At 52.9% G+C, this 23,886-nt stretch overlaps 6 protein-coding genes across 6 annotated transcripts; 4 read left to right on the top strand and 2 right to left on the bottom strand.

Annotated features, from left to right (window-relative positions):
* Nucleotides 1-251: 251 nt before the first annotated feature.
* rbm8a-b (RNA-binding protein 8A-B) lies at nucleotides 252-850 on the bottom strand (the record flags this gene model as incomplete). The annotated part of the gene is made up of 2 exons (XM_036642735.1): nucleotides 252-512; nucleotides 590-850. The coding sequence occupies 2 exons, from the start codon at nucleotides 848-850 to the stop codon at nucleotides 252-254; spliced, it is 522 nt and encodes a 173-aa protein (XP_036492493.1).
* Nucleotides 851-4,141: 3,291 nt separating this feature from the next.
* Nucleotides 4,142-6,406, top strand: het-6-4 (Heterokaryon incompatibility protein 6, OR allele; the record flags this gene model as incomplete). The annotated part of the gene is made up of 1 exon (XM_036642734.1): nucleotides 4,142-6,406. One exon carries the CDS (start codon nucleotides 4,142-4,144, stop codon nucleotides 6,404-6,406), a length of 2,265 nt encoding a protein of 754 aa, XP_036492494.1.
* Nucleotides 6,407-6,804: 398 nt separating this feature from the next.
* On the top strand, nucleotides 6,805-8,028 carry CGCS363_v010884 (uncharacterized protein; the record flags this gene model as incomplete). Its single annotated transcript, XM_036642733.1, has 2 exons — nucleotides 6,805-7,939; nucleotides 8,003-8,028. 2 exons carry the CDS (start codon nucleotides 6,805-6,807, stop codon nucleotides 8,026-8,028), a joined length of 1,161 nt encoding a protein of 386 aa, XP_036492495.1.
* Nucleotides 8,029-14,997: 6,969 nt separating this feature from the next.
* Nucleotides 14,998-18,360, bottom strand: ppc89 (Spindle pole body protein ppc89; the record flags this gene model as incomplete). The annotated part of the gene is made up of 2 exons (XM_036642732.1): nucleotides 14,998-17,090; nucleotides 17,139-18,360. 2 exons carry the CDS (start codon nucleotides 18,358-18,360, stop codon nucleotides 14,998-15,000), a joined length of 3,315 nt encoding a protein of 1,104 aa, XP_036492496.1.
* A 1,941-nt stretch (nucleotides 18,361-20,301) lies between these two features.
* Nucleotides 20,302-22,333, top strand: CGCS363_v010882 (uncharacterized protein; the record flags this gene model as incomplete). Its single annotated transcript, XM_036642731.1, has 2 exons — nucleotides 20,302-20,808; nucleotides 20,867-22,333. 2 exons carry the CDS (start codon nucleotides 20,302-20,304, stop codon nucleotides 22,331-22,333), a joined length of 1,974 nt encoding a protein of 657 aa, XP_036492497.1.
* An 842-nt stretch (nucleotides 22,334-23,175) lies between these two features.
* Nucleotides 23,176-23,685, top strand: CGCS363_v010881 (uncharacterized protein; the record flags this gene model as incomplete). Its single annotated transcript, XM_036642730.1, has 1 exon — nucleotides 23,176-23,685. The coding sequence occupies one exon, from the start codon at nucleotides 23,176-23,178 to the stop codon at nucleotides 23,683-23,685; it is 510 nt and encodes a 169-aa protein (XP_036492498.1).
* Between the last annotated feature and the right edge of the window lie 201 nt (nucleotides 23,686-23,886).

Genomic DNA, 23,886 nt, shown 5'->3' with positions numbered 1-23,886 from the left:
CAGTAATCGCACACCATGCAACCAACCTTTTTGGACTCAGTAACATATGCCGACGTGTTTCCCCCAGTCTCTGTCCCCGAGACTGCGACACATCGGCAAGGCCAGCTCTCCTCAGCTGGCCTTCTATCTCCTTTCCCACATGGTTCTACATCCCGTGCTGTCGTCCCACATCTTACTGCACCCACGGCAAATGTGCGTCAATACTTGAGGAGAGGAAGCTATCGTTCGGAAGCGAGTCCAAGACCGCATGATCACTGGATATCTTCACCGTCCTTGGGACCACCAGCATCCCTCTCGGCGCTCCTGCTCCTGCTGCGGCTGCGACTGCGTCCGCGGCCGCGGTTCTGGGCCCTCGCGCCGCCGCGGGCGTTGGCGCCGCCCTTGCCGCCGGGGGGAGGGCGGACGAAGGCGAAGTCGACGTAGACGGTCTGGTCGAGGAGCTTGGTCTCGTGGGCGTCGTTGATGGCGGCGCGGGCTTCGGCGAGGGTTGCGTATTCGATGAGGGCGTAGCCCTGTCAGATGGGTCAGCGTGTCAGCTCATACGGCCTTTCTTGGCTCTTGAGATTTGAGGCGGAGAATGAGGACGTACCTTGACGTAACCGCTTCGTCTGTCGAGGTTGAGGTGCAGGTTCTTAATCTCGCCGTACTCGCCAAACTTGTCCTGGATGGTCTCCTCGTCGGCCTCCTCGTGGACGTTGGTGACCATTACGATCCAGCCCTCGATGGAGCGGACGGCGGTGGCGCGGCCGTGGGTCTGCATCTCGGACTCGTTGCGGGCGGGCGCGCCGCCTGTTGTTTGGGCGGCGGAGGGGGAGGGGGGGTTGTCGATTTCCATTTCTACGTCGGCCATTTTAGCGGTTGTGTTTTGGGCGGTGGTGCTGCGAGACGGATTGAATTGGGTTCGGTGGAAGGGTGGGTTGTCGAGACGCGGGGAGGGAGGTGCGTGAGTGACGTCGGTGAGAGGTGAGGTGAGGATGTATGAATCGTGGGTTCGTATGGCGGGGCGCGGTGGGAGTTGTGGTGAACGAGGCTGAGGATTGTTGCCGACGATGGCAGAGACAACTGGAAAAAAGTGGAGGGACGTTGGATTTCAAGGTACGTATCTGGAGCTTGTGCACGGGCTTGCGGGTGGCTTTCTGATGAGTGGGTGTGGGAGCTGGCCAATGGTGAGAGCTTCACATCTTGATCGGAAAGACTCAATGACACGAATTCAAGATTTGAAGCTGTCATTTGCTGCCTAAAGTCTCCTTGAGTGTTTCAATTACATTCGTATGTATTATCAGGTCTTGATTTTACGCCATGAACTTGGAAGTAAATCAGAAGCACCACGCAAGACTTCATTGCGAACTTTCATGTAAAACGGCTTGAAGAGTCGTTCAGAACAATCCACCACGGTATGATTACTTATCATGAATTCTCAGCATACGTCATGGCCTCGATTCAGCAGTAAGCTGGCAGTCGGCTGTAAAATTAAGTCAGTAACACGTGGATAACGGCACCGGCTTCATCTCACTATGGAAGCAGCCGAACACCCGTCTCAGCCCTATCCACCGTTCAAAGACAGCCTGGCCTGAATCCAAGATTGACGAGGCTTTCTTCATGTCGTCGTCTCAGAAGATTTGAGACGAACGGTCATCTGGTTTCACTGCTGAGCCTCGTTCTCACCTTCAGGACGGGTGTCTGAAGCAAATGATGATACCCCACCGAAGGGCCAACAATGCCCAGGGTTTTGGCCGCTAAACTGCTGCCTACGATATTTTGGGGACGCACGACAGGTGAAGGTCCAGCTGCTCAGGGGTGAATGCTGCAAATCATGGCATGGGAGAAGTGCGACCTGCGGCCTGCCAGCATGGGAGATTGGATGCCGAGGAAGCGAAAAATGCAGTGCAGCATGGGAAGACGCAAGCCAAGCAGGACGTGAGAGTGAGAGATTTGGGGCACGGCGGCCGGGATGATGGTTGTTTCATCGTTTCCGTTTCACGACGCCGGGGATAACGGACGGCTTCGGCCCAGGGGTGGTGGAGGGCGACGCGTCGATCAGCATCGCGAAATGCTTTCCCCTGGTTTAATTGTCGCCGTCTGGTTCGTCGCTTGGCAGATTTGTACGGAGATAAAAATCCGCAGTCCATGCAACCCTTTAGCCAAGACACGAAGCCTGCTGTACCTTTTTCGTTCCTTCTTACCGTCTTACCAAGCACTGTCCGCGTATTCTGGGCCCATTGCCCATTGAGAGGAGGGGAAGGGGGAGACTTTTTTGTGTTAAATTATGTGGATTGGACAAGATCCTTGGCGGATGCGTCTTGTTTGCACTGCCTCGAGGGGGTGAGATTGTTGGTTTTTGTAAGTGGTGTGTTTGCGATATAATTGAGGAGGTATTTCCATTGCCCCTGGATTTATTTGAAGAAGGATCTTTTTGGATGCACTGCGTTTTTCGTGACTTTTTCTCGAGAAACATCTTCCCCAGTGATTGACTGTCAATCCTTCGACCTTTCCCAGTCGATCCGTCCACTTCCGCAGATCGCGAACGGCCATCCTCCTCACACTTTGCGACAATCGTAATCACACCCTCCCGTCAAAATGGTGGTCCAAGAACAGCCTCAGCCAATTGCGCAGACCATGCAGCCGAACCAGCCGCAACAGAACCCCAACGAGCTCACGAAGGAGGAGAAGGATAACGAAGACAAGAAGACCTGGACCTGTGTAAGTCGAGACCCTCTTTGATGATCGTGGAGACCTGGACGAGCGAGTTCGCTAATCGGACGTTGTTGCAGGCCCAATGCTGCTCCAGCTGCCTTGATTGCATCATGATGTGCATGCGCTCTTAAAATGTCGATTCGATCATACAAAAATATTTTAGAACCACGACAGGTGCTGGAGCTCTCGACATCTCTAGGCGTGTTGGGTCAGGATTCGGCGCTCGGGGTTCCTTTTGGGGGATGTGGTACGCGGCCTTTTTGATTGCGATTTCCGATGGGCGATGGATACCTCTTGACAGTGGGAGTTTTGGGCGTTTGGTTTCTGAATGACGGCCGCGGCCGCGCACCCCGAGTGCCTCACGATATTCTTCTTCAGACTCTGAAATGGAGTGCGCTCTTAGAGCGCTTTTGCAATGACTACAAAGATGATCCCAAACAGGCGGTTCGTGGTGACGACTTGCGCACTGAGGTTGCTGATCCACAACCGGCTGATTGATACTAGGGTGACAGCACTAACCGTTTTTTTTTTCAAATGAAATCGATGGTTTTGATACAATCATCACCAGGCATAACCTAGTCCTGGACATTGGGACAGCCTCCAGATGCCGGGTGTCGGAGGTGGTGTGGGGACCGGCACCGGCGTGGTCTCGGCGATGTCTCCGCTCCAGTCCGTTGCGGCTCCCCGAACAAGAACAAGTTCAAGCTACTGCACATAATCGTGTCAAATTCTCTTATACCAGCCTACATGAGTGAATTAGGTTCTTCTAGAAGAGAATTAATACTAGATGTACGAGACATAGCCAGACTTTTTCTCGGAAAGACTATTTACCTCCGGCGAACTGTGGGTACCAATCCACTAACGCCGGCACCATGGGCGCTGTGGCTTCTACACTGATAGCAACAGCGAACGCTAAAGGCGCTGAAGGCTTTATGCAACTAATCTACCTACTCAACCCGACGCCAATTACATACTCTTACAATAAAACCCGGCTCTTGTTGTTCCCATGGCACCTTAGATATCTTCTGTGGACTGTCGGTCTACACTTGGCTTTGTGTTTCATATTACGGGTGCTTCATATAATATGTAATGGAAGAAAAGGGTGGATGATCAGCAACAGAGACAGCAACTAGGGCAAAGGCGGGAACAGAAGAGACGGTCCTCTATTCTAACTGCAGAACAACCTGTGTAAGTGAAGACTTTCAACATTGGAAGTCATGTCGGTGGCTTGGTAGTTTTACATAAGGATTCATCCGCTACGAAGCTTTTTTCCGCCCGAGACCGCGAGAAGCGCCGATTCAGCGATGGAAGGAACTTCGGTAATTAGCCTGCTGCCTTGATGAGGTGTGATCCGCTAATGGCTGGCTCTTCAGCTGATACTTAAGCATGACTGCTTCCTTCGCGCAGCGCATCTTGCGAGAGCGAACATCAGCAAGAACAATTAGAGATGCCGTACGAGTACCATCCGCTGCAGGGCGCAGACATTCGTCTGCTCACGATCGAGCCTCTGGAGGATAGCGAAGACTTCTCAGCTCCCATCCGATGCACTCTCGAGCATGTCGGTCTAAAAGCTGCAGCGCGGCCTTCAGGCTTCAAGGGTCAGAATCACGTCTGGCCAGAGACCGAGTCGGCTCGCGATGTAGCTGCAATCTTCAAAGACCCCGAAGACGCGAAAGCCCTGATACAAATCGGTGATGCCACCAAAAGCCCCGAAGAACAATCGCCGGACTGGAAGGGTAACGACAACGACATACCATGGAGGCACGACTGGGGCGACTTTCTCGCACTTTCTTACGTTTGGGGCCCGCCAACTCCAATTCAGTACATCTTCCTCAATGGCCATCAGTTTCCCGTCGGACCAAACCTATTCCAGGCTCTTCTGCACCTCCGTCCAAACGAGAGAATCCGCCAAGGTTTCAAACTGTGGATCGACGCCATCTGTATCAACCAAGAAGACATCGCAGAGAGAAGCGCGCAGGTCGGCCGCATGCGGGACATCTATGCGGCGGCGTGGCAGGTTGTGATCTGGCTAGGCCCAGAAGCTGATGACAGCGAACTGGGAGTGTCTGTTTTGAGCTGGATTGCTGCTAGGAACAGAACTCCCTCCCCGTACGATGGTTTCTACCGCGAAAGCACAAAGATCGATGCCCGTCCGCTGTTCATTATCTGGGGAACATTCAAAAGCCCTTTGAAGAAGACAGTCTACAAAGCGTTGTTTTCGCTACTTTCCAGGCCTTACTGGCAAAGGATGTGGATCTTGCAAGAGGTGGCCATGGCCCGTCCCGATGCACCAGTTGTCTGTGGCAAGAGTTGCTTGCCGTGGAGGGACATGCACGAAGCCGCAACGTTCATCAGCAACGATGAGACGAGGTTCGGGCGTGAGCTTGTGGGCAGCACCCGGCCCAGGATCTTAGATTCTTGGTCATTCGAGTTCGCGAGAGACAGAGTTGTGCAAGAGAGAGACTGGTCATCGGAGAGAATGTGGAATCTTCTAATGGACATGACCAAGGTCCAGGAGAATCAGAAGGAGATTGCACCTGAGGAAGACAGAAGGCACCCCTTTGAAGTCCTACAACCCCTCGTCTTGGCTAGAGACGCAAAGATCACAGAAGAGAAAGACAGAGTGTATGGGATCTTGGGTATCAGGGCGATTGCAGACAGGGTCGACATCACCCCCAACTACAAGCTTTCCATGGAGACGATATATCGCGACTTTACGGCGCAGCTTCTGTCAAAAGGCAACTTGGAAATACTCCGATTCGTATCGAAAGACGGAGGCCGCATTCGAGCGCAGTGGAATCTGGAAGACGTTCCCTCCGCCTTAAGCTATCGAAAGCTGACGCCCGTCGTTGGACCTGTGTTGAACTCCTTCTCGAGATCAGACAAGCAGGATTTCATTGGCAAGACTTGCCACCACGAGCTCCCTACATGGGCAGTCTGCTGGACCTGCAAGCCAGCGCCCACAGCCCAGCTGCGAGGTCCTTATTGTGCAGGTGGTGTGGGAGGACTCTCACCTCCAATCGTTTCGCCTGATGACCACAGCCTCACAGTTCAGGGGGTCATCTTCGACACTATTGGCAGCCTAGGCTCGTTTCATCCCGCAGAGGTCGATGACACTTACCCCCAGAATGCCATTCCGACCACAAACAGTGCTTATGGCGGACTCGAAGACACCAGGAACGCCCTGTGGCGTACTCTCCTTGGTGACACAACAGTAGATGGTGGCAGCCAAGCCTCAGAAGCGGGAGCCTGGTTGCTTGACCCCAAGATTTGGAACCAAGGTGTCGCAGGCGTCTTCACGAACGGCTTCGGTCTAGACGAGCTCATGTCTCGTAATAAGAAGCTTGTCTTAGGCGGCCACACACTGGAACAACTCATCTCTGGTGTCGTTCGGTCTGGTTGGCGGCAGAAGATCAAGAGCACTGAGAGGATCTACAATCCGACGGAGGAGCAGCGTGAGGTGTTGTCTTGGGCGATGAACGTGACAGCCTGGAGAAGGCTCATTGGAACCACCGCGGGGAGAATTGGGCTTGTACCTGCCGCGGCCAGAGCTGAGGATAAGATTGCGGTTTTGCGAGGCTGTAGTACACCGATTGTTCTCAGGGCTTTGGAGGACCGATGGGAGGTCGTTGGGGAGTGCTATGTGCATGGAGTCATGCAAGGAGAGGTCACTTCTGGTGCAACAGATATGGAACCCATCGTCCTGTGCTGAAAAGCTCAAGTAAGCTTCTAGCGCAATAATCCCAGAGGCCTCGTCAAGTTCAAATGAGTTGCATGATCAGGCTGGGTTGTCCCTCCACCAAGGGACAAATACACCCACATGTGCATAGTGACCCTGCAGACACCAATCGATCTGCAGTCACTCAGCAGGCTTCTCTCACAGCCACATCAGCCTGCTTCTGACCCCTCGTTTCGCAGAAAATCAGGCTGCAAGATGAACTTGCAAAGACATAAAGTCGAGTTCTGTTTTGTTTTGCAGGTCTTAAGCTCGTCGCCCAAGAAATTTGTGGCTTCCTCTTACTCGTTCACCAACCCCACGTTGGCAACTGTAAAGTTTTGGTTTCGCTGATTTCTCTATCGCTTTAAGAGCCTGTCTGGCTGGAAAGCAGTATGGAAGAGCAGCGCTCCAACAAGAAACGACGACACAATGACGACGAAGCCGCCAAAGAGCAGGGCAAAAGAACAAAATTTGACAACAAGGATGACCTTGACCGATACACCATAGGGTGGGTTTGTGCGCTTCCAAAAGAGCAGACGGCAGCGAGAGCGATTCTGGATGAAGAATTCCGGGATGTTCATATTCGCAAGGCGACCAACGACACCAACACGTACATCCTAGGCTCAGTTGGCAGCCATAACATCGTCATAGCATGCCTTCCAAAAGGTCAGCTAGGCATTGTTAGAGCCTCAAAGGTTGCAACAAGCATGACTTCCACGTTTCGGAACATTAAGTTCGTCCTGATGGTTGGCATTGGAGGTGGCGTTCCGTCTGAACGAAACGATGTCAGACTCGGCGATGTTGTTGTCAGTACCCCGACAGGACAGTATCCCGGCGTCGTCCAGTGGGACTTCGGGAAGACGAATGACGGAAAATTCGAAAGGACTGGCTCACTAAACAAGCCACCAACGTTTCTCCTCACTGCCATCTCTAAGATGGAAAGCAACCATGAGATGGAGGGATCAAAGATTCAAGAAAACCTCGACACGATGTTCAATAAATGGCCAAGGTTGAAAGCAAAATACGCGAGATCCGATAAGCTCAAGGACTTTTTGTTTTCTGCGAACTACAACCATATTGATCACCCGAACCCCAGACTGACCATAGGTGCCGGGGAAAACCAGGAGTCGCTACAGAGTGGCGTTGACTGTTTGTACTGTGACCCCTCGAAAGCAAGGAAAAGAGAGATCGCAGGATCCGTCGTCCACTACGGTCTTATTGCCTCTGGAAACCAAGTAATCAAGGATGCTACATACCGGGATCAGATCAACAAGAACCTCAACGGTAACGCTCTATGTATAGAAATGGAAGCGGCTGGTCTGATAGACGATTTCCCATGCCTTGTTATCCGCGGCATTTCCGATTACGCAGACTCTCACAAAAACAACATGTGGCAGGAGCACGCCGCTGCTGTTGCCGCTGCATTAACGAAGGAGCTACTGGAGAACGTGCAACCAGTGGAAGTTGAAAGTGAGAGAACGGTGCTGGAAAAGATTGCTCGGAGTTTGCAAGAGAACTTGGCAGACAGTTAGTTTATATCTCCTGAGATATCCTCACTTCATCAAGAAACTGACGATGGAAACAGTTCAGTCCACTACGTTGGCTTCCAAAAGTGAAATAACAAAACTGGGCGTTCAAGCAAAACGAGGCGAAGATGAGACAGTGCTTCAATGGCTGACTCCCGTCGAATATGGACTTCAGCAAAGTGACTTTCTCAGAAGAAAACAGTCTGGAACTGGGGAGTGGTTTCTCAAATCGGAAACGTACCGCACGTGGCTCAACTCGAAGCCGAAGTCGAATCATCGAACCCTATTTTGTCCTGGGATTCCCGGTGCAGGGAAGACGATACTCATGTCAGCTGTTGTCGACGACATCACAAGACGTTTCGTACCAAGCGAAATGACCGTGACCGCTTATGTATACTGTAATTTCCGAAGGAAGGAGGTTCAAACTGTTGAGCACTTTTTGTCAAGCTTGATCAAGCAAACCGCTCGAGCTCTGGCGCAGATCCCCGACAGTGTTACCAAGCTGTACCAGGACAACAAACGCAGTGGGACAATACCTTCGGCTCTCGACCTTTCAGATGTTTTCTCCTCTATTTTGGGATCCTTTTCGACAGTATTCGTTCTTGTTGATGCACTCGATGAGTGCGATGCCGAGAGTCGCTTTGCTCTCCTATCTATCTTAGTCGACCTTCAGAAAAAGACTCCGGCGACGCTCAAATTATTTTTTACGTCAAGACCCGTTCCTGAGATAGAAGGGAGATTTCATGATGCTCTCATCTGCGAGATTAGAGCTGCGAGTGAAGATATCCACCGTTATGTTCGTCATCGGCTGTTTCAAATTCCGGTGTGCATCACAGACATTCTTGAGGACAGAATCACGAATGAAATAGCGACAGCTGTCGACGGGATGTGAGTTTTCCCACTTCATGAAGAGAAGTTTTCTAATGTCAAGCAAGGTTCCTTCTTGCACAGCTCTACCTAGAGTCTCTGAAAGACACTACATGCACCAGAGAAATCTTATCAGCTCTTGATAGATTCAAACGCAAAAGCTTTGATAATGTTGGAAACAAGCAACAACTGTCACATGTATACGACCAGGCTTATGAAGAAGCCATGGAAAGGATCCGAAGTCAAACACAAAATCGCCGAGACCTTGGTACACGAGTAATCTCATGGATCACGCATGCCACACGCCCTCTTACGGCTGAGGAGCTCCAAGATGCTCTCGCTGTAGCGAAGGACCATGAAGATCTTGATCATGACAATTTTCGCGACGTTAAAGTCATGGTTTCAGTCTGTGCGGGGCTTGTAACCGTCGAGGACACCAGCAACGTTATCCGTCTCGTTCATTATACGACCCAAGAATACTTCGAGAGGACGAGAGAGAAATACTTTCCAGACAACCACATCATGATCTCAAGCATCTGTGTCAAATATATCTGTTTTGTCTACGGAAAAGTCAACAGTCTTCATGTCTCCACGGGCAAACCCAGACGTCCATTCTTCTTATTTTCTTACGCATCATACGGATGGGGCTACCACGCAGCTCGAGGACGCTTTCTCTGCAAGGATGTGGAAAGGTTTCTCTTACGTCAAGACGGGCTTTTTGAAAGTTTTTCATCTTTCATCCCTCAGTCGGAATCTTCACTCAAAACTCCGATATCAGGAGTTGGCTGGGCAGCGTATCACGGCATCGACAACGCTATCGATCTGTTTTTGCGACATCAAGTTCCGGTCGATACTCCAGACTCCTCGGAGAATACCCCAATGGTATATGCTGTGATGGAAGGCAAAGCAAACTTCGCCAAACTCTTGTTCCAGTCTGGCGCAGATCTGTCTCACCCTTCACAGCATGAGTTGTTACATGCGGTATCTCGGAGTGCAAACACCAATGTTATGGAAGTGCTACTTGATCACGGCGCCGAGATTGGTCGAGAGGATTCAAATCGGAGGACACCACTAATCACTGCGGTTATTGCGAATCAGCCGTCTGCGGTCTTGCTGTTACTAAAGAAGGGAGTGGACATCAATGCTTCAGGAAAGGGCGGCCGAACCCCTTTACACGAAGCAGCAGATTTCGATCGCCTCAATATCGCGAAGATTTTGCTTGGCAACGGAGCTTATGTCGACCCTCAAGATGAAAAAGGCCAAACTCCACTGAGCATAGTCGCAAGGGCTAGTAACATGGATCTTGCTAAGCTCTTACTTGACAATGGCGCGCTTCTCAATGCCGGAAGCGGTTTTGGGAAGGCGCCATTGCAAGTTGCTCGTCACGACCGAATGATCCATTTTCTCATCACTCAAGGTACATCAACCTCCAGTGCAAATACCAATCATGAATGCCAGCTCTATGTCTCTTGCCATCGTGGAGATACGGTCAAAGTTAGACAATTGATCGTCACTGGCTTGCGAAACAAACCCATACACGGATATCAATTAGAGAGTGCATTGATATTAGCCGTGAGGTACCAGCATAGAGCTATTGCAAAGCTACTTATCGAAAAGACCCTTGAGATCGATCATTTTTCAACGACCCAGCATCAACTGGCTCTGGTCCATGCAATAGAAACAGGAGACAGGACCACTGCAATACATCTCATTCAGAAAGGTGTGGGTATCAACGAGGTTCAAGAGCATCGGGTACTGCCAAAGCAAAAGTCTGCCTTAGTCAGTGCGTTGCTAAATGGATACACCGATATTGCGACAATGCTGATTGAAGGAGGGACGAACATTCATGGTATCCAGGGGTTACAAGGTCAAACTCCTCTATTCAGCGCATTGGACCTTGGGTACCCGGGGATTGCAAGCCTCTTGATTGAAAAAGGTGCGAACGTGAATGGTGGTCAAGGGCCTCGCGGAGCCACAGCACTTTTCAGTGCCATCGGCGATCAGCGTTCTGACATAGTCAAGCTCTTGCTTGAAAAAGGAGCAGAAGTCAATGGCATTCAGGGACCCGGCGAGAAGAGTCCACTATCAAGAGCCCTGCATTACCATTCTTATGATATTGCCAGGCTCTTGATCCTACATGGTGCAGACGTGAAAGATTTTCAGGGTTCTCAGGGCACGACTGTTCTATCCAGCGCCATCTACCATCATCAGTACGACATCATAGAACTGATGCTTCAAAGGGGTGCAAATGCCAAAAGCGACGCAAATTTGGTTGCAGCTTGTGAATGCGGACACTTGGGCATACTCACACTCTTGCTCGATTACGGCGCTGATGTAAACTGCAGCAACGCCTTGACCACAGCCTGCTTGAAGAAACGCCTAACCTGTGTTAAAATCTTACTCGAAAGAGGTGCAAATGCGAACAATGCCAAGGCTTTACTGGTATCCTGCGAAAGAGATGATACAGATTATCTGAAGCTCTTGCTTGATAGCGGTGCCGACGTAAACAACACCAAACTCTTGCCTGCAGCCTGTCGAAGCAACAACCTCAACGGCGTCAAACTATTACTCGAGAGGGGCGCAAAAGCGAACAACAAACAGGCGTTATTAATATCCTGCAAGAGCGGAAATGTAGACATCATGGAACTGTTGCTCGACAGCGGTGCCGATGCAAATAACTTTGAAGCCTTACCTGCGGCCTGCCAAAGCAACAGCATCAACTCTGTCAACCTCCTCCTCGAGAGGGGCGCAGATGCGAGAAACAGCGAGGCTTTAATAGTATCCTGCCGAAGAAGTAGTCTTGATATTGTTGAACTCCTAATCATCAGTGGCGCGAGTGCAGCGGACAGAAGAGCCTTCGTTGCAGCTTGCGTGCGAAACTCTTCGCGCATTGTTAGGTTCTTGCTCAGCAGAGGTGCGGACGCAAACAATCCCGAAGCACTGACTGCGGCCTGCCAACACAACGCAGACACTGTTAAAGTACTGCTCGACGCGGGCGCGGATGCCGAAAACAGAGACGCCTTGACCAGAGCTTGCTCACAGGGGTTTCTGGATGTCACCGCGCTTTTACTAGATGCGGGTGCGAATGCGGACAACGAGATGGCCTTGCGGAATGCTTGTGCCGAAGGGCATTTCCATATCGTTGACCTGTTGCTCAGGATGGGTGCAAGCCCAAACGATAGTGCGGCCTTGACTCTGGCCTACAACAAGGATATTCTCAAATCATTGCTCGACAGAGGCATGAATACTACGACGGCAGTGGTAAAAAATGCAGCTCTGCTGCATTATTGCCGACACAGCAGATTTCCAAATGCTGCCGAAAAGATCAAACTACTTCTTGAAAGTGGTGCAGATGTTCAGGCTGTAGATGCGCATGGTCGAACTGGGTTGTTTGGATGCGACAGCATAGTTGCTCAGCTTCTGATAGACTCTGGAGGAGACGTCAGTCTTGAAGATCGCGACGACCAAACTGCGCTCTTCAAGTGTGATGCATCTACAGCCGAGGTGCTAATCAACAATGGGGTCAACATCGAAGCCAGAGACTCCTCTGGTAAGACGGCATTACTTCGCGAATGTTCCGACATCTGCCCGCGTTTGGATAAGATAAAATTGCTGATCGAAAGAGGGGCCAACATCAATGCTACGGGCTTCGACGGATTGAATGCAGTGGCGAGCACCTGCATGAGAGTAACCCAAAGCGCCGGCATGGAAGGAAATAGAGTGGAGCTGCTTGGGCTACTTGTTCATGCAGGCGGAAGGCTGCCCGAGGACGCAGACATCGCAGCAAGGGTGATTTCAAGCCTGGAGACAGAGATTGAGAAGGATCTCGGAAGAATTCCATGGTGGCAAACCTTGGAACTAACACCTTGCGAAGAGCTGCTCCAGATTCTCAAGGCTGAAAACATTTCTCCACTATCCTAATTACTGATTCGGAGAAAGAAGTTGGGGAGCATAAAATGAACAGCGCTGCGCGACAGCAAAGAAGTTATTACGGGTAGTCTTGCTAAAAGCAACCCAAACGTGGTTGGATAAGCCCCGAGAAGAGTAGAAATATTCATAGACTCGAAAGATATACTTAGCACGGGATGGAGTGCTTTGGCGCTAGACCAGTGTATCAAATGTTGAAACGGAGTTTGCGTTGGTGCCGATTTTGGAGATATGGAAGTTGAAGCTATTTGTTTACCCTGACATTTTGCAACACATTGCATGATGTCTCAGAAATGATACGGCCAGGCTTGGTGGCCTAGAGCTTGCTGGGCAGCAAATGTCGTATTCAAAACGAAGACGGCAGAGAGTCGAAAGACGAGACCAGAACAGGGATGAGGACAGGCGGAGCAGCGATCACGGGTGACGAAGTCAAGACGATGCAGGCAACAAGATTACCTAAGGTAGTGTCTGCACGATCGTTAAAGTTGACTCGGCTCCTATACAAACAGCTGCTTGGTCTCTCCAGCGCCGTTCAATGACTAGTCAATGACAGACTCGTGGACAAAAGCGTCCGCGAGAGCTAATATAATTGGGTGCTGGAGGTAGCTGAATGCGCATCATTAAAATTCAATGGACACAAGGAAGCTACGACGCTATTTGGATATAATAAGAACGGCCTTGAGGCCAGCGCATGTGAAAGAGAGACGGGCGTAGGAAAGAACAGGAGAAAATGGCATGAGGCTAGAGCCCTGGTCTAATGCTTACGAGAAACAGGAAACATCAAAATGCAACGAATAAAGATTAGAGGGAGTACGAACCTCGTACTTGTCTTCAAAGTTTGCGTCTTTGTTGCACAAGTCTGACAAGCCTTTTGACCGGCGATGATGGTAGACTCACTTGAATCTAACTCGGCGAAATCGGTCGGGGAATGCAATGCGGACATGATCCTACTAGAGTTTGGATACTTGCCACTTGAATTACACATAAGATAAAGACGCGGCGAAATGAAATCTCTGTCCGTCACAACGTGGACGTTTGGTCCCCCCGACCATCCAAAAGGTGAGCTGAAGTCGAAAGACTCCACCACCCAGCCAATCACGAAATGTGAACCCACCCTCATCTCCGCCCCACAAGGTGATCGCGCCCATTCTGCCTCTACCCACCGCCCCATTAAGTCTATATAAACATCGTCAGTCTCCCATCTTTTCAGACTTCTTTCCCTCTTCTTTTTTCTTCATACTTACCTTATCTGGCCGTTTCTGGGGATCAAGAAATCCGGGCGGCAGAGAGGGAGGCCTGCATTGCACATCGCGGAGTCGACCTCTCTCGATTGCCCTTCGGGGCCATCGTGGGTGCAATTTTTGATATATTCTTCCAAACTGGAAACCACTTTTCATTGTGCTCGTCGCCTTTGCGCGGCGGTATGAAGAAGAGCTTGCCTTCTCGTCCATTCCCACATCACATGCATTTAAATGCTCTTGAAATCAGGCCCCATCCCGTCAGAGATGGCAGCCACGTGTATCCCTTGTCTTCCATGGCGTCTTCCCTGCCTACCTGGGAACCCTCGCGCCGGTGCTTTATGTAGGTAGGCTGTGAGCTTCAGGCGGCCACGACGCAAAATTACAGACGTCGAGGCTAAACTAGCTGGAGGCAAAGAGTGTGACGAAAAATTTCTCCGACAGCGCGACTGGCGTTCGAGCGCGCCCATGAGAAGAAACCGCGAGGTGACGCCGCGGGTCTCCCCAGGCATACGCGTCCAGGGCAGCGCGTCAGGTCGTTCGTTACCTGGTCGATGAAGAACGTCTCCTGGGCCCTGCCGCGCCTCGATTCCTGACGTGAATCCCGGGGCATTCTGTATCTAGCCGAGTCACACAAGCGTCACCTCGCGTTCATGCAGGCGTGTCTCCCTACCTCGTCGCCCGTTACACAAGGTCGCGAATTGAGGCCATTGATGGGTCATGCAAAGTCTGCAGGCAAACGTGGCCTCGCAGCCATACCTTTATGGCCTACTTGAGCACATGTTTCACTGCGTTTATGATTCAAAAGCAATCTGCGTGTTTCTGACCCGGGGTATAATTCCTGTCCACAAACGACCTCTTGTGCCAAAGGGCCTAGATATACAACGCGGTCCAAACGCGATAAAACCGAACGATTAACAACCTTTTTTACAATCTCCGGCCAAGTCCTACTTCTGCGATCAATGCCATGATGCCGTAGAATGAAACCCATTAACGCCAAAGGGAAGCCTCAAGCACAGCCAGGCTCCTATCCCTGAATGCCCTCCCAAGTAATCTGCTCCGTAATCTCTCTGACGCTCAGTCCTGTAATGCTAAATACGGTCACGTCGAGCTCCTCATCTGACATGTCCTGCCCGACCTGCTTCTGACCCTCCAAAACGTCGTAGAGGGCGTAAATCTGGCCCTTCTTGACCTCCTCGGTCGTCATCATGACCTGGATATCTGCGTACAGCTGCTTGCGCTTGGTCTCGCTGAGGGCGGGGTTGTGGCCGTCGTATCGAGCTTGCTTCTTTGCCCTGTCCATCTTCATGTGCTCCAATTCATCCTCCAGTCCCTTGATGACCTTTGCCAGAGCGTGTCCAGGAGCCTGAGAGGGTCGTACGGTGTTGTCCTCTGCTGACATACCCAGCTGCTTGTACTGTTCCGAGGGAGGAACTGGCCGGGAAATCTTGATGCGCTTCTTGCCCTCGGCGATATCGGCCGCAGTAACCGTTCCTCGGTGAGCCTTGATGCGGGTGCAAACAATGCAGTTGGTGCAGCTGTGTCCCGACAAGCTGTCCAGAACACGGCGCGCATCGGACGACAGACCAGGGCAGTTGCCCTTGATTTCGGTGGTCGTGTTGTCCAGTCCGCCTTGGGTGATCAGGTCGATTGTCGTCGACTTGTTCTGAGAGGGCTTGGCAGAAGACTTAACCGACACGCTCTTCTGGCTCTGGCTGGTCAAGTTGCGTGTGGTGTTCGTCGTCTCCTGGCGAACAGTACGAGACTTCGAGGAACCCTCCTTCCGGCTCTTCACATCGAGAACAATGGATTGAGTTTGGGTGTGTTCGGGCGATTGGATGTTGTCTTCATCGTCTGCCTGGAAGGGATCCAGGTCGGGCACAGAGCCGTTCTTGAGGGAGCTCTTGGAGGTGATGCGAGAGTTGCTGCTCCTCTTGCTGCCCTTGTTCGCGACATTCGAGGCCTTGGAGGTTTTGCTGGTGGATGCAGATCGATCAGGCAGAGAGAAGGCGACCTTCTGGCCTTGGCTCGAAGAGCTCCTGGCACGAGAGGTGGACGGTCGTGTCTTAGGACGAGACTCGGCGACTGAGCTCTGCTGGCTCTGGAAAGTGTCCTGGTCGTTGATACTGCGGTCTGTCTGCTCCGTCGTCTCGGTGATCTCAAGAGTCCTCTTGCTAGGAGTAGCACGTCTCGGTGTCTCCTTTTCGCCAGTCATGTCGATGACTCTCGAGTTCTGCGTGCTGTCAATCGTAATGTCAGGCATGAAGAATGCCGAGGTCATGTTTTCCTCCTCCTCTTCCTCTTCTTCATCGTCCTCCACTTCCTTGTTCTTGTCAAGGCGCACGGAGAACTCCTCGGTCTTACCCAGAGGGCGACAGTGGTCAAGTTGCTGCTTGAGTAACTCAATTTCTTCCTTGAGGCGCATGTTCTCGTCGTGAAGATCGTGGATGCTCTTCTCGAAGCCCGAGTTTTCGCGACGGAGAAGCTTGTTCTCGGTAAAGTATTTTTCGTTGTGGCGAACGAGGCTATCGTTGTCCTCCTTGAGAATACCCTTCTCCTGATCAAGAGTCTGAAGTTCTACCTGCAAAGCCTCAACCTCCTCATGAGCAGCTTGGATGTCTTCCTTGGAGTTCTCGGCAATTTGACGAAGTTCGTCGATCTCACTTCTGAGTGACCGGTTGTTGTTGCGCAGCGACCTGTTCTCCTCTATGAGAGACTCGTGGTCCCGGCGCAAGATGTTGTTGTCCTTTCGCACCTCCTCCAGCTCTTGTTGCAAAGAATATTGTTCTCTGCGAAGGGTCTGGTTGTCTGCCTGAAGGGACTTGTTGTCCACTTGCAACACGTCGTTGCTGTGCTTGAAGCTCGACGTTTTCTGGATGGTTTCTCGGTTGTGGTTGATCTCCAGGGTGGCGTTGAGCTTCTCCTGTGTCTCATGAAGCTCCTTGCCTTGCATCTCAATCTTGTCCATCAGTTCGCCGATGTTGACGCAAGCTTCTGAGAGCTTCTTCAAGGCCCGATCTCTCTCGAGTGACAAAGTGTTGTTCTCAACTTCGCTAATGCCGATTCGGGTGGTCGCTTGGTCGAGCCGGGATTGGAGGGCCGTCAGCTGGGACTCTATATCTACGTCTGGTTAGTCTTCCGTCTCGTCCTAGAATCAGGCCTACTTACGTGTCCTCTCAGTGTTGTACCGCTCGTTGGCGGCAGTCTCAGGCTCCGACTCTGTCCGAGAGCCGAGGGCACTATCATTCGCCTTGCGGCCCTTCAATCGCTTGAGCTCGCTTTGCAGATGGCCCACCTGGTCCTCGAGATCCAGCGCATGTCGCTGCACAAGGTCGTCATGTTCTTGGAGATTGCAAATCTCGTCCCGGATCATATCCAGGGAGACAAACATCTTCTCCTCATCCTCGGGAATCGCCAGACCGTCAACCTCAGCATGATCCCTGGGCGGCAGGGTCTCGACGCGGTCACGAACGCGGCCATTCTTCACAAAGACAGGCACACCGTTCTTTACCGCGCCGTCGAAACGGAGGTTTCCAGAGATAAAGTCATTGAGGTGGGAGATGTCAGGCATGAAGAATGACCGGGAAGTGACGTTATTCTGGGCGGGGCTGTCGGTCGTCGCCGGTGATGGGAACGTATTCTTAATGGTATCGAAAGTAACAGGTGTAGCGTTGTTCGCTGGGGCGTTCTCGACTGGTGCTGGCTTGGGCGTTGCCTGCGTTGGAGGGGCGAGGAAGTCTGATTTCCGGCGTTCGTTCTTAGCAGCCATGGATGCCCGGCGGGCAGCCTTATAGTTACCAGAGGCCGTGCGTGAGTGCTTTGCGAGAGGGCTCTGATGTCGTTGTTGGTCGGGGTTGAAGCGGAAGTTGTCAGCGTTAATGTCGAAACGGAAAGGTGATTTCGAGATGTTGGACGACAGATCGGACTCGTTGTCGACGCGGGGCTGCATCTCAGCGCGCGTCCTCTTAGAACCTTGCCAGGTGTTGTCGTCTTGTGTATCGTCGTCAAGATTGGAGAGATACTTTTGCACGATGCTCCTGTGAGATACGTCTTCTTTACGGCGTAGTGATCCGTTGGCCTTGGTGGTGGCTTTGTCGGTTTTTGTGTCGGCTTTCTTGGGCTTTCCGTAGAATTCAGGCCACTTGCGGTGAGCAGCTTCCAAGTCAACTTGAATCTTGCCGTTGTGACGGTTCGTGACGCGGGCGATTTCTTCGTTGAGTCTGCGCGTGGACTCGCCATCAGGGTCTGAAAAGACGGAAGTCATGGTCGGGCTGACAGTGCCGTGGGAGCCGGTGGAGGAAGGCGGGGAGTTGAAGGGGTTTTCGCGGTTGGCATTCATCTCCCTGAGAATGCGAGAGCGGTAGCGATTGTGTACTGGGTCGGTCTCCATGACTGCCCTTTCACGCGCCGGACGCGATTTCTAGGACGGGAGTCGACGAGGGGAAGGCAGGATGGTGAATTCACGTCGTTCGCGCAGCAGCAGCGGGAAAAGACGCGTCGGTGGCTCGGCCTTGGAGAGCGATTGATCGTAAAACTGCACTGAAGCAATACCGAGCAAGAGAAAGCTGCTCAAGGCATGAGGCGGGCACAATGGCTTTGCAGATTAAGGTATCAAGAATGGTGGTGGGATTGAGCTCGCGGGAAGAGGTTGGAGAAGGAGGAAGCGTTCAGTGTGAGGTGCAGGGATCGTTTGTTTACTTTCCACCACTGAAGCGTGTAAACAATTGGCTCGCCGGAGGTGCAGCTTAGTGGGGCTGCCTGCCCTGCTTCCAGTGGCCCAGCGCACTGCATCAGCGAATCACCGCTAACATTTGGGCCTCAGCAGCGGAATCGCGTCCTGCACGCTGCTGCAAGACACACAAAGGGCGTGTCCTTTGTCTGCGGGCCACCGAGTCATCCTGGACGTGAACACTCAAAATCTAAGCTGAGAGTTGGATTTCCCATTTTCCCAGAATTTCGACACTTTTTTTGAAGCCTCTTTTCGATGGCACAGAAATGCTCAAATGTGTTTAATTACGTAGCCCTGTGCTCGTTTCCGGCCCATTCCTCAGATCCCCACCACAAACAGGGCCACAGGGTCAGCTTGTTTCGGTGTGCCTCGGTGAGAACACACTCAGGTGGTGCTCGGACCAAACGTAGGCACTGCCCGAACTGGCTTCGAGGCTCCTTCCTTCCGAGGATGGAAGCCCAGAAGTTCAGGGTTCCCGCTTGCAGCATCGCTGCGGCCAATCGAGCACGGGAGCACCCTTCCACACCACATGCCTCTTAGTCAAGTTCATGAGACAGAATACTAGTGCGGTCGAGCACCGCTGAGAGAATGATTCTAGAGAGAACGACTCATTGCGTTTCACCCTAGCGCATTCCTCAGGGTTCTCTTCAACGGCTTTGCCCAACATCTCGACATCTGAACGACCACTCCCCGCGGCCCAAGACAAAGCCAGTCAAGGTATCCTATCTATATCAGTTATTGCTAATCCTCAACGGCCTCATGGCTTGCGGTAGAGTTTCCGATGGCCATGTCCGAGGACAATAAGCAAGTCACCAGGCCCACCAGGCTCTCGCCAGACATCGGCAGGTGATCACGCCGTCGGTGGGCTGTGCCATCGTGGACTTCACACCGCCGAAGAACTTGGGCCGGGCATGAGATGTCGGTTTAGGTGGGACGGATGCAATACTCGACCTGCTGCTCAAGTGTTCAAGACTCGTGACCATTCCCTCAAAACTGCATAGCATCTACTGGGTAGATGGCTACACCACATCTGTGACAGTGACAGTGAATCGTTAGCGACCTTCAGTAGCAGAGAACGAGGTACACTTTGATGCCCGGAAAACCTGCTGGTTTTCTGCAGTCACTGTCACTGACAGAGCGCAGGGTCTTGGCGGCTCCAGACATCCCCCGCATGAGCAAGGTCTAGCGGCCGCCACCTTTCCGAAGGAGGTGGTCACCTCCCCCTCGGTGCACCATTCTGCGACCACTCGAGTGCCTCGTGCCGGTGGATCTTACCTGGTAAAGTGGGCTTTCCTTGGCTGGGTGCATGGCCTCGCCGCCATCGCCAAACCGCCCGGCTATTCAGCGCTGCCATCCTCTGCCTCGATGCCCTGCCACTCCCTCTTACAACCCTCACTTTTGGCTTTGTTCCTTCGTTCATAATCAATCGCTTGTCGCGGACCCTCTACTTGCCTGCTGCATCCTTTTGGTCCTTCGACATTCGCTCAGGCGACACCGAATCCCTTCTGAACATGGCAGTGCGCTGCTGTACATGAGCGGCCTTTTCGAGAGCTCGTTGCTCGTTTTCTTGAACATAGATTCTCCCTTTCGAACCCCGCCATCATGGCCCGATCGACCTTCCGATTATCCGCGGGTTGCCTCGCACTGCTTGCTTTGGCTTCCTCGTCGACGACGCTCGCTGCGGCTACACCCCCGAATGCGCCCAAATCATACTGCCCCATCTTCTACTCCGAATCCCGGCCACCCTCCGATTGCGAAGCCAAACAACCAGCGACCTTCCTCCAGACGCCACAGTCTGCGAAGAGGGCGTCGCTAAATACAGAAAAGATAAAAAATGAGCCCCTAGAGGCTGCATTTGAGGCCCTGACGGTCATGCAACATGACTTCTTCGTGCCTGATCAAGGGACGTGGCCTGCAGCCATCGACTGGACTGCTGCAGTCATGGAGACGATGCTCTCAGGTGCTCTGACTTCATTGTCGCAAGCATTGGCTGTCCTAGACTTTGGCGGAAACTCTGACAAGGGTGCCAAACGAAACTTGATAGACACATTCTTTACCCAACTCGTGGCCTCATATTTTGGCCAAGATGATGTTGCAATTCGTCACCAGGTGAGTTTTCTCCAATATTCAAAGCTAATGGAGCAAGCCAGGTCTGACTTGCTCGCAGGCCTTCGACGATATTCTTTGGGTTGTCCTTGGCTGGGTTGACGCCATGAAATTTATCGACATTCACACCGAGTTATTCTATCCTCGGCCTGGGCTCAATGAGAGCGCAACGCCCGGTCTCGGAGATGCGCTTCAGAACGGCCCCTGGCACGGCCAATTCTGGATTCCGTCTTTTGCCCATAGAGCTAGAATCTTTTGGGACCTGGCATCCAAGGGCTGGGACACTCAACTTTGCGGCGGTGGCATGAACTGGAACCCTAGGTTGGAGCCTTACAAGAACGCCATCACCAACGAGCTGTGGATTTCTGCCTCCATCCAGATGTATCTCTGGTTCCCTGGGGACAACAACACGACCCCTTGGATCAACAGCGTGAGTGGTGTGAAAGCCACGCGGGAGCCCAAGTACCTTGCTGCCGCCATTGAAGGCTACAAGTGGCTCACTGGCGTCAACATGACCAATGAGGCTGGCCTGTACGTTGATGGCTATCACGTCGATAGGTCCAAGCCTGGGAATACAAACTGTGATCAGCGCAGTGAGGCAGTCTTCACTTACAACCAGGGCGTTCTTTTGACCGGCCAACGAGGTTTATGGGCTGCCACAGGAAGCGCGACGTATCTCGAAGACGGTCACAGACTGATCCAAGCCGTCATAAAGGCATCTGGCTGGGATTTGGCATCTGACAAGCCAGTTGATGACCTTTCAAACCTTCCTCCGGGATATCTTCCCCCTTGGCGGGGACTAGGCCGTGGCGGCATTATGGAAGACCGATGCGATGCCAGCGCAACCTGCTCGCAAGACGGACAAACCTTCAAGGGCATCTTCTTCCACCATTTTGTCGCGTTCTGCCAGCACCTCGACCTAGCAGATGTCCAGCAAGGCATGACTGTGAACGTGCAAGCGTACGAGCGTGTCAAGACGGCCCATGGATCCGCGTGTCAGGCGTACTCAAAGTGGGTAGAGCACAACGCAAAGGCGGCTCTCCTGAGCAGAGACCGCGAGGGCCGGTTCGGCACCTGGTGGGGTGCAGGCATCTTCCAGGGCGTGACGCCAACGATGGAGACGGACGGCGTCCCTGACAACGAGCCAAACGTGACCGATTACCGCAACTACGGGCTCCCGCATGATGGCGTCTGGGCCAACGGAAACCCAGATAAGGTGTGGGCACCTAACGGCGCGGCGAAACTGAACCAGACCAGGAGATATGTGCTGGTTGGTGGCCAGGAACAATCTGGACAGCAAGTGTTAGATCACTCAAATGGACAGGGACCGCGAGAAGAAGCGGACGTAGACGGAACCGAGCGGCGAGATCCCGCTGCGGCGACGGCGGCGGCGGGTACGAGCGGCGATCCGAACGACCGCGGGAGGGGTAGGACCCCCGAGACGCAGAACGGCGGCATGGCCCTGATGCGGGCCTGGTGGGAGCTCTCCAAGGGCACTCGCGAACAACAGCGCGCTGGACGAAGATGAAGTCACGAAGTATTGGATAGCACATTGCCTTCTTTTTGGGCCTATGAAGTATAGATGAGTACCGTTAAAACGCATGCACAGCCGCCGGACGGTTTAAACGAACGGCCTCCTTACTTTTGGACACATCTGCCTTGCAGTTTACCCCCCCGGCGCTAGCTACACCTGTGATTTCGTGCGTCAACGTGCTTGCTGCGTGCTTGCTGCATCGTCGATTGTAATCGGGCATCCCGTATCGTTTCTTGAGATTACTCTGACCGCGCACGCTGCCTCCGCGGCGGCCCCTTGTTCTGAAGGAATGTCTCTGGCGCTGACACTAACTCACCACGCCCACGCGATTGGTCTAGCAGCCGAGTGCGAAAAGCTGACGTCCCTCGCAGAGGTCTCCCGTGGCTGGTCGAGCCCGGCTCTCCATTGTCTGCTGGCGACCGGGGTGCGCGACTGGACGCACCCGGCAACTCGGTGCCGGCGGGCCCACTTGGTTCGCCGTGGCTTGGCAGCGCCCTCGCCCGCGCCTCAGTGCGGTCCTCTGGGGTCGCGGGACGCTTTCGAATGGGTTTCCCAATCGGGAGGTTGATGGCTTTGGAGGGCGGCGGCATCATGGCGTTCGGGTCTGTTGTTGAAGGGAGGTGGGATGTATAAAGTACGACGATGGGCACCGACGATGGTAACTTTTTGGGGGCATCAGCATCAGCATCATCGTCTTCGACAGCTTTTATACTCCTTTACGCAAAATCACCAAGCAACTCTTCTTCTGAGACGCTATTCACTGCCTATTTTCACATCGTGACTGCATCACGCACTATCCCACACTTCACCAAACCAAACCAACCACACAACCACAAATGGGTCTCATCACCGGTCTCGTCTCGACAGTCGTCCACGTCGCCGCCGGCAGGAACCCTTACGGCCACAACCACAACCAGCAGCCCGTCGTCACGACCGCCGGCTACGCCCCCGCAGGCCCCTCCGGCTGCAACCACTCCGGGCCCGGCGGCCAGCCCTGCGGCATCTGCTCCGTGGCCCTGCCCTTCGGCAAGGGGCGCCAGCAAAAGAGGGAGCGCCGCGCGCAGAGACACGCCGCCAAGGCGCAGCGCTTCTCGGGCGGACGGTACCCCGCGTACGTCCCCGGTGGGATGCAGTACCAATACCAGCAGCAGTACGTCGGCGGACCGGAGGTGTACCGCGGCGGCAATATGAGGCAGGAGGAGGGTGTTTGGGAGGAGAGGAGGAGAGCTTCGACTGGTGCCGACGACGCGCCGCCGGCCTATGAGGAGGGGGAGTCGTCGAGGGTGATGGCTAGGAGGAGCGTGGAGGTTCTTGGGGATGGTGATGAGAAGCATGAGTTGGAGTAGGGGCTTACGACGCTGTTTTCATAAGTAGTCATTCGGCGAGCGAGCACGGCGTTGGTTAGATTGGGGTCAATATCATTCCTTGGTTCATTTCACCTTTTATTCTTTTCCTTGCTCGATCTTGTCTACTCCACAGATGCCCAGATGCTGTTCGTGAATGCTGATGTACAATGGCGGCGCCGGGGATGTTTTCACCAACCGTCC

Source organism: Colletotrichum siamense (assembly GCF_013390195.1).
Source record: "Colletotrichum siamense strain Cg363 chromosome Unknown KSG_Cg363_contig07, whole genome shotgun sequence".
Classification (NCBI taxonomy): Eukaryota; Fungi; Ascomycota; class Sordariomycetes; order Glomerellales; family Glomerellaceae; genus Colletotrichum; species Colletotrichum siamense.
This window is presented reverse-complemented; position numbering and strand designations above follow the sequence as displayed.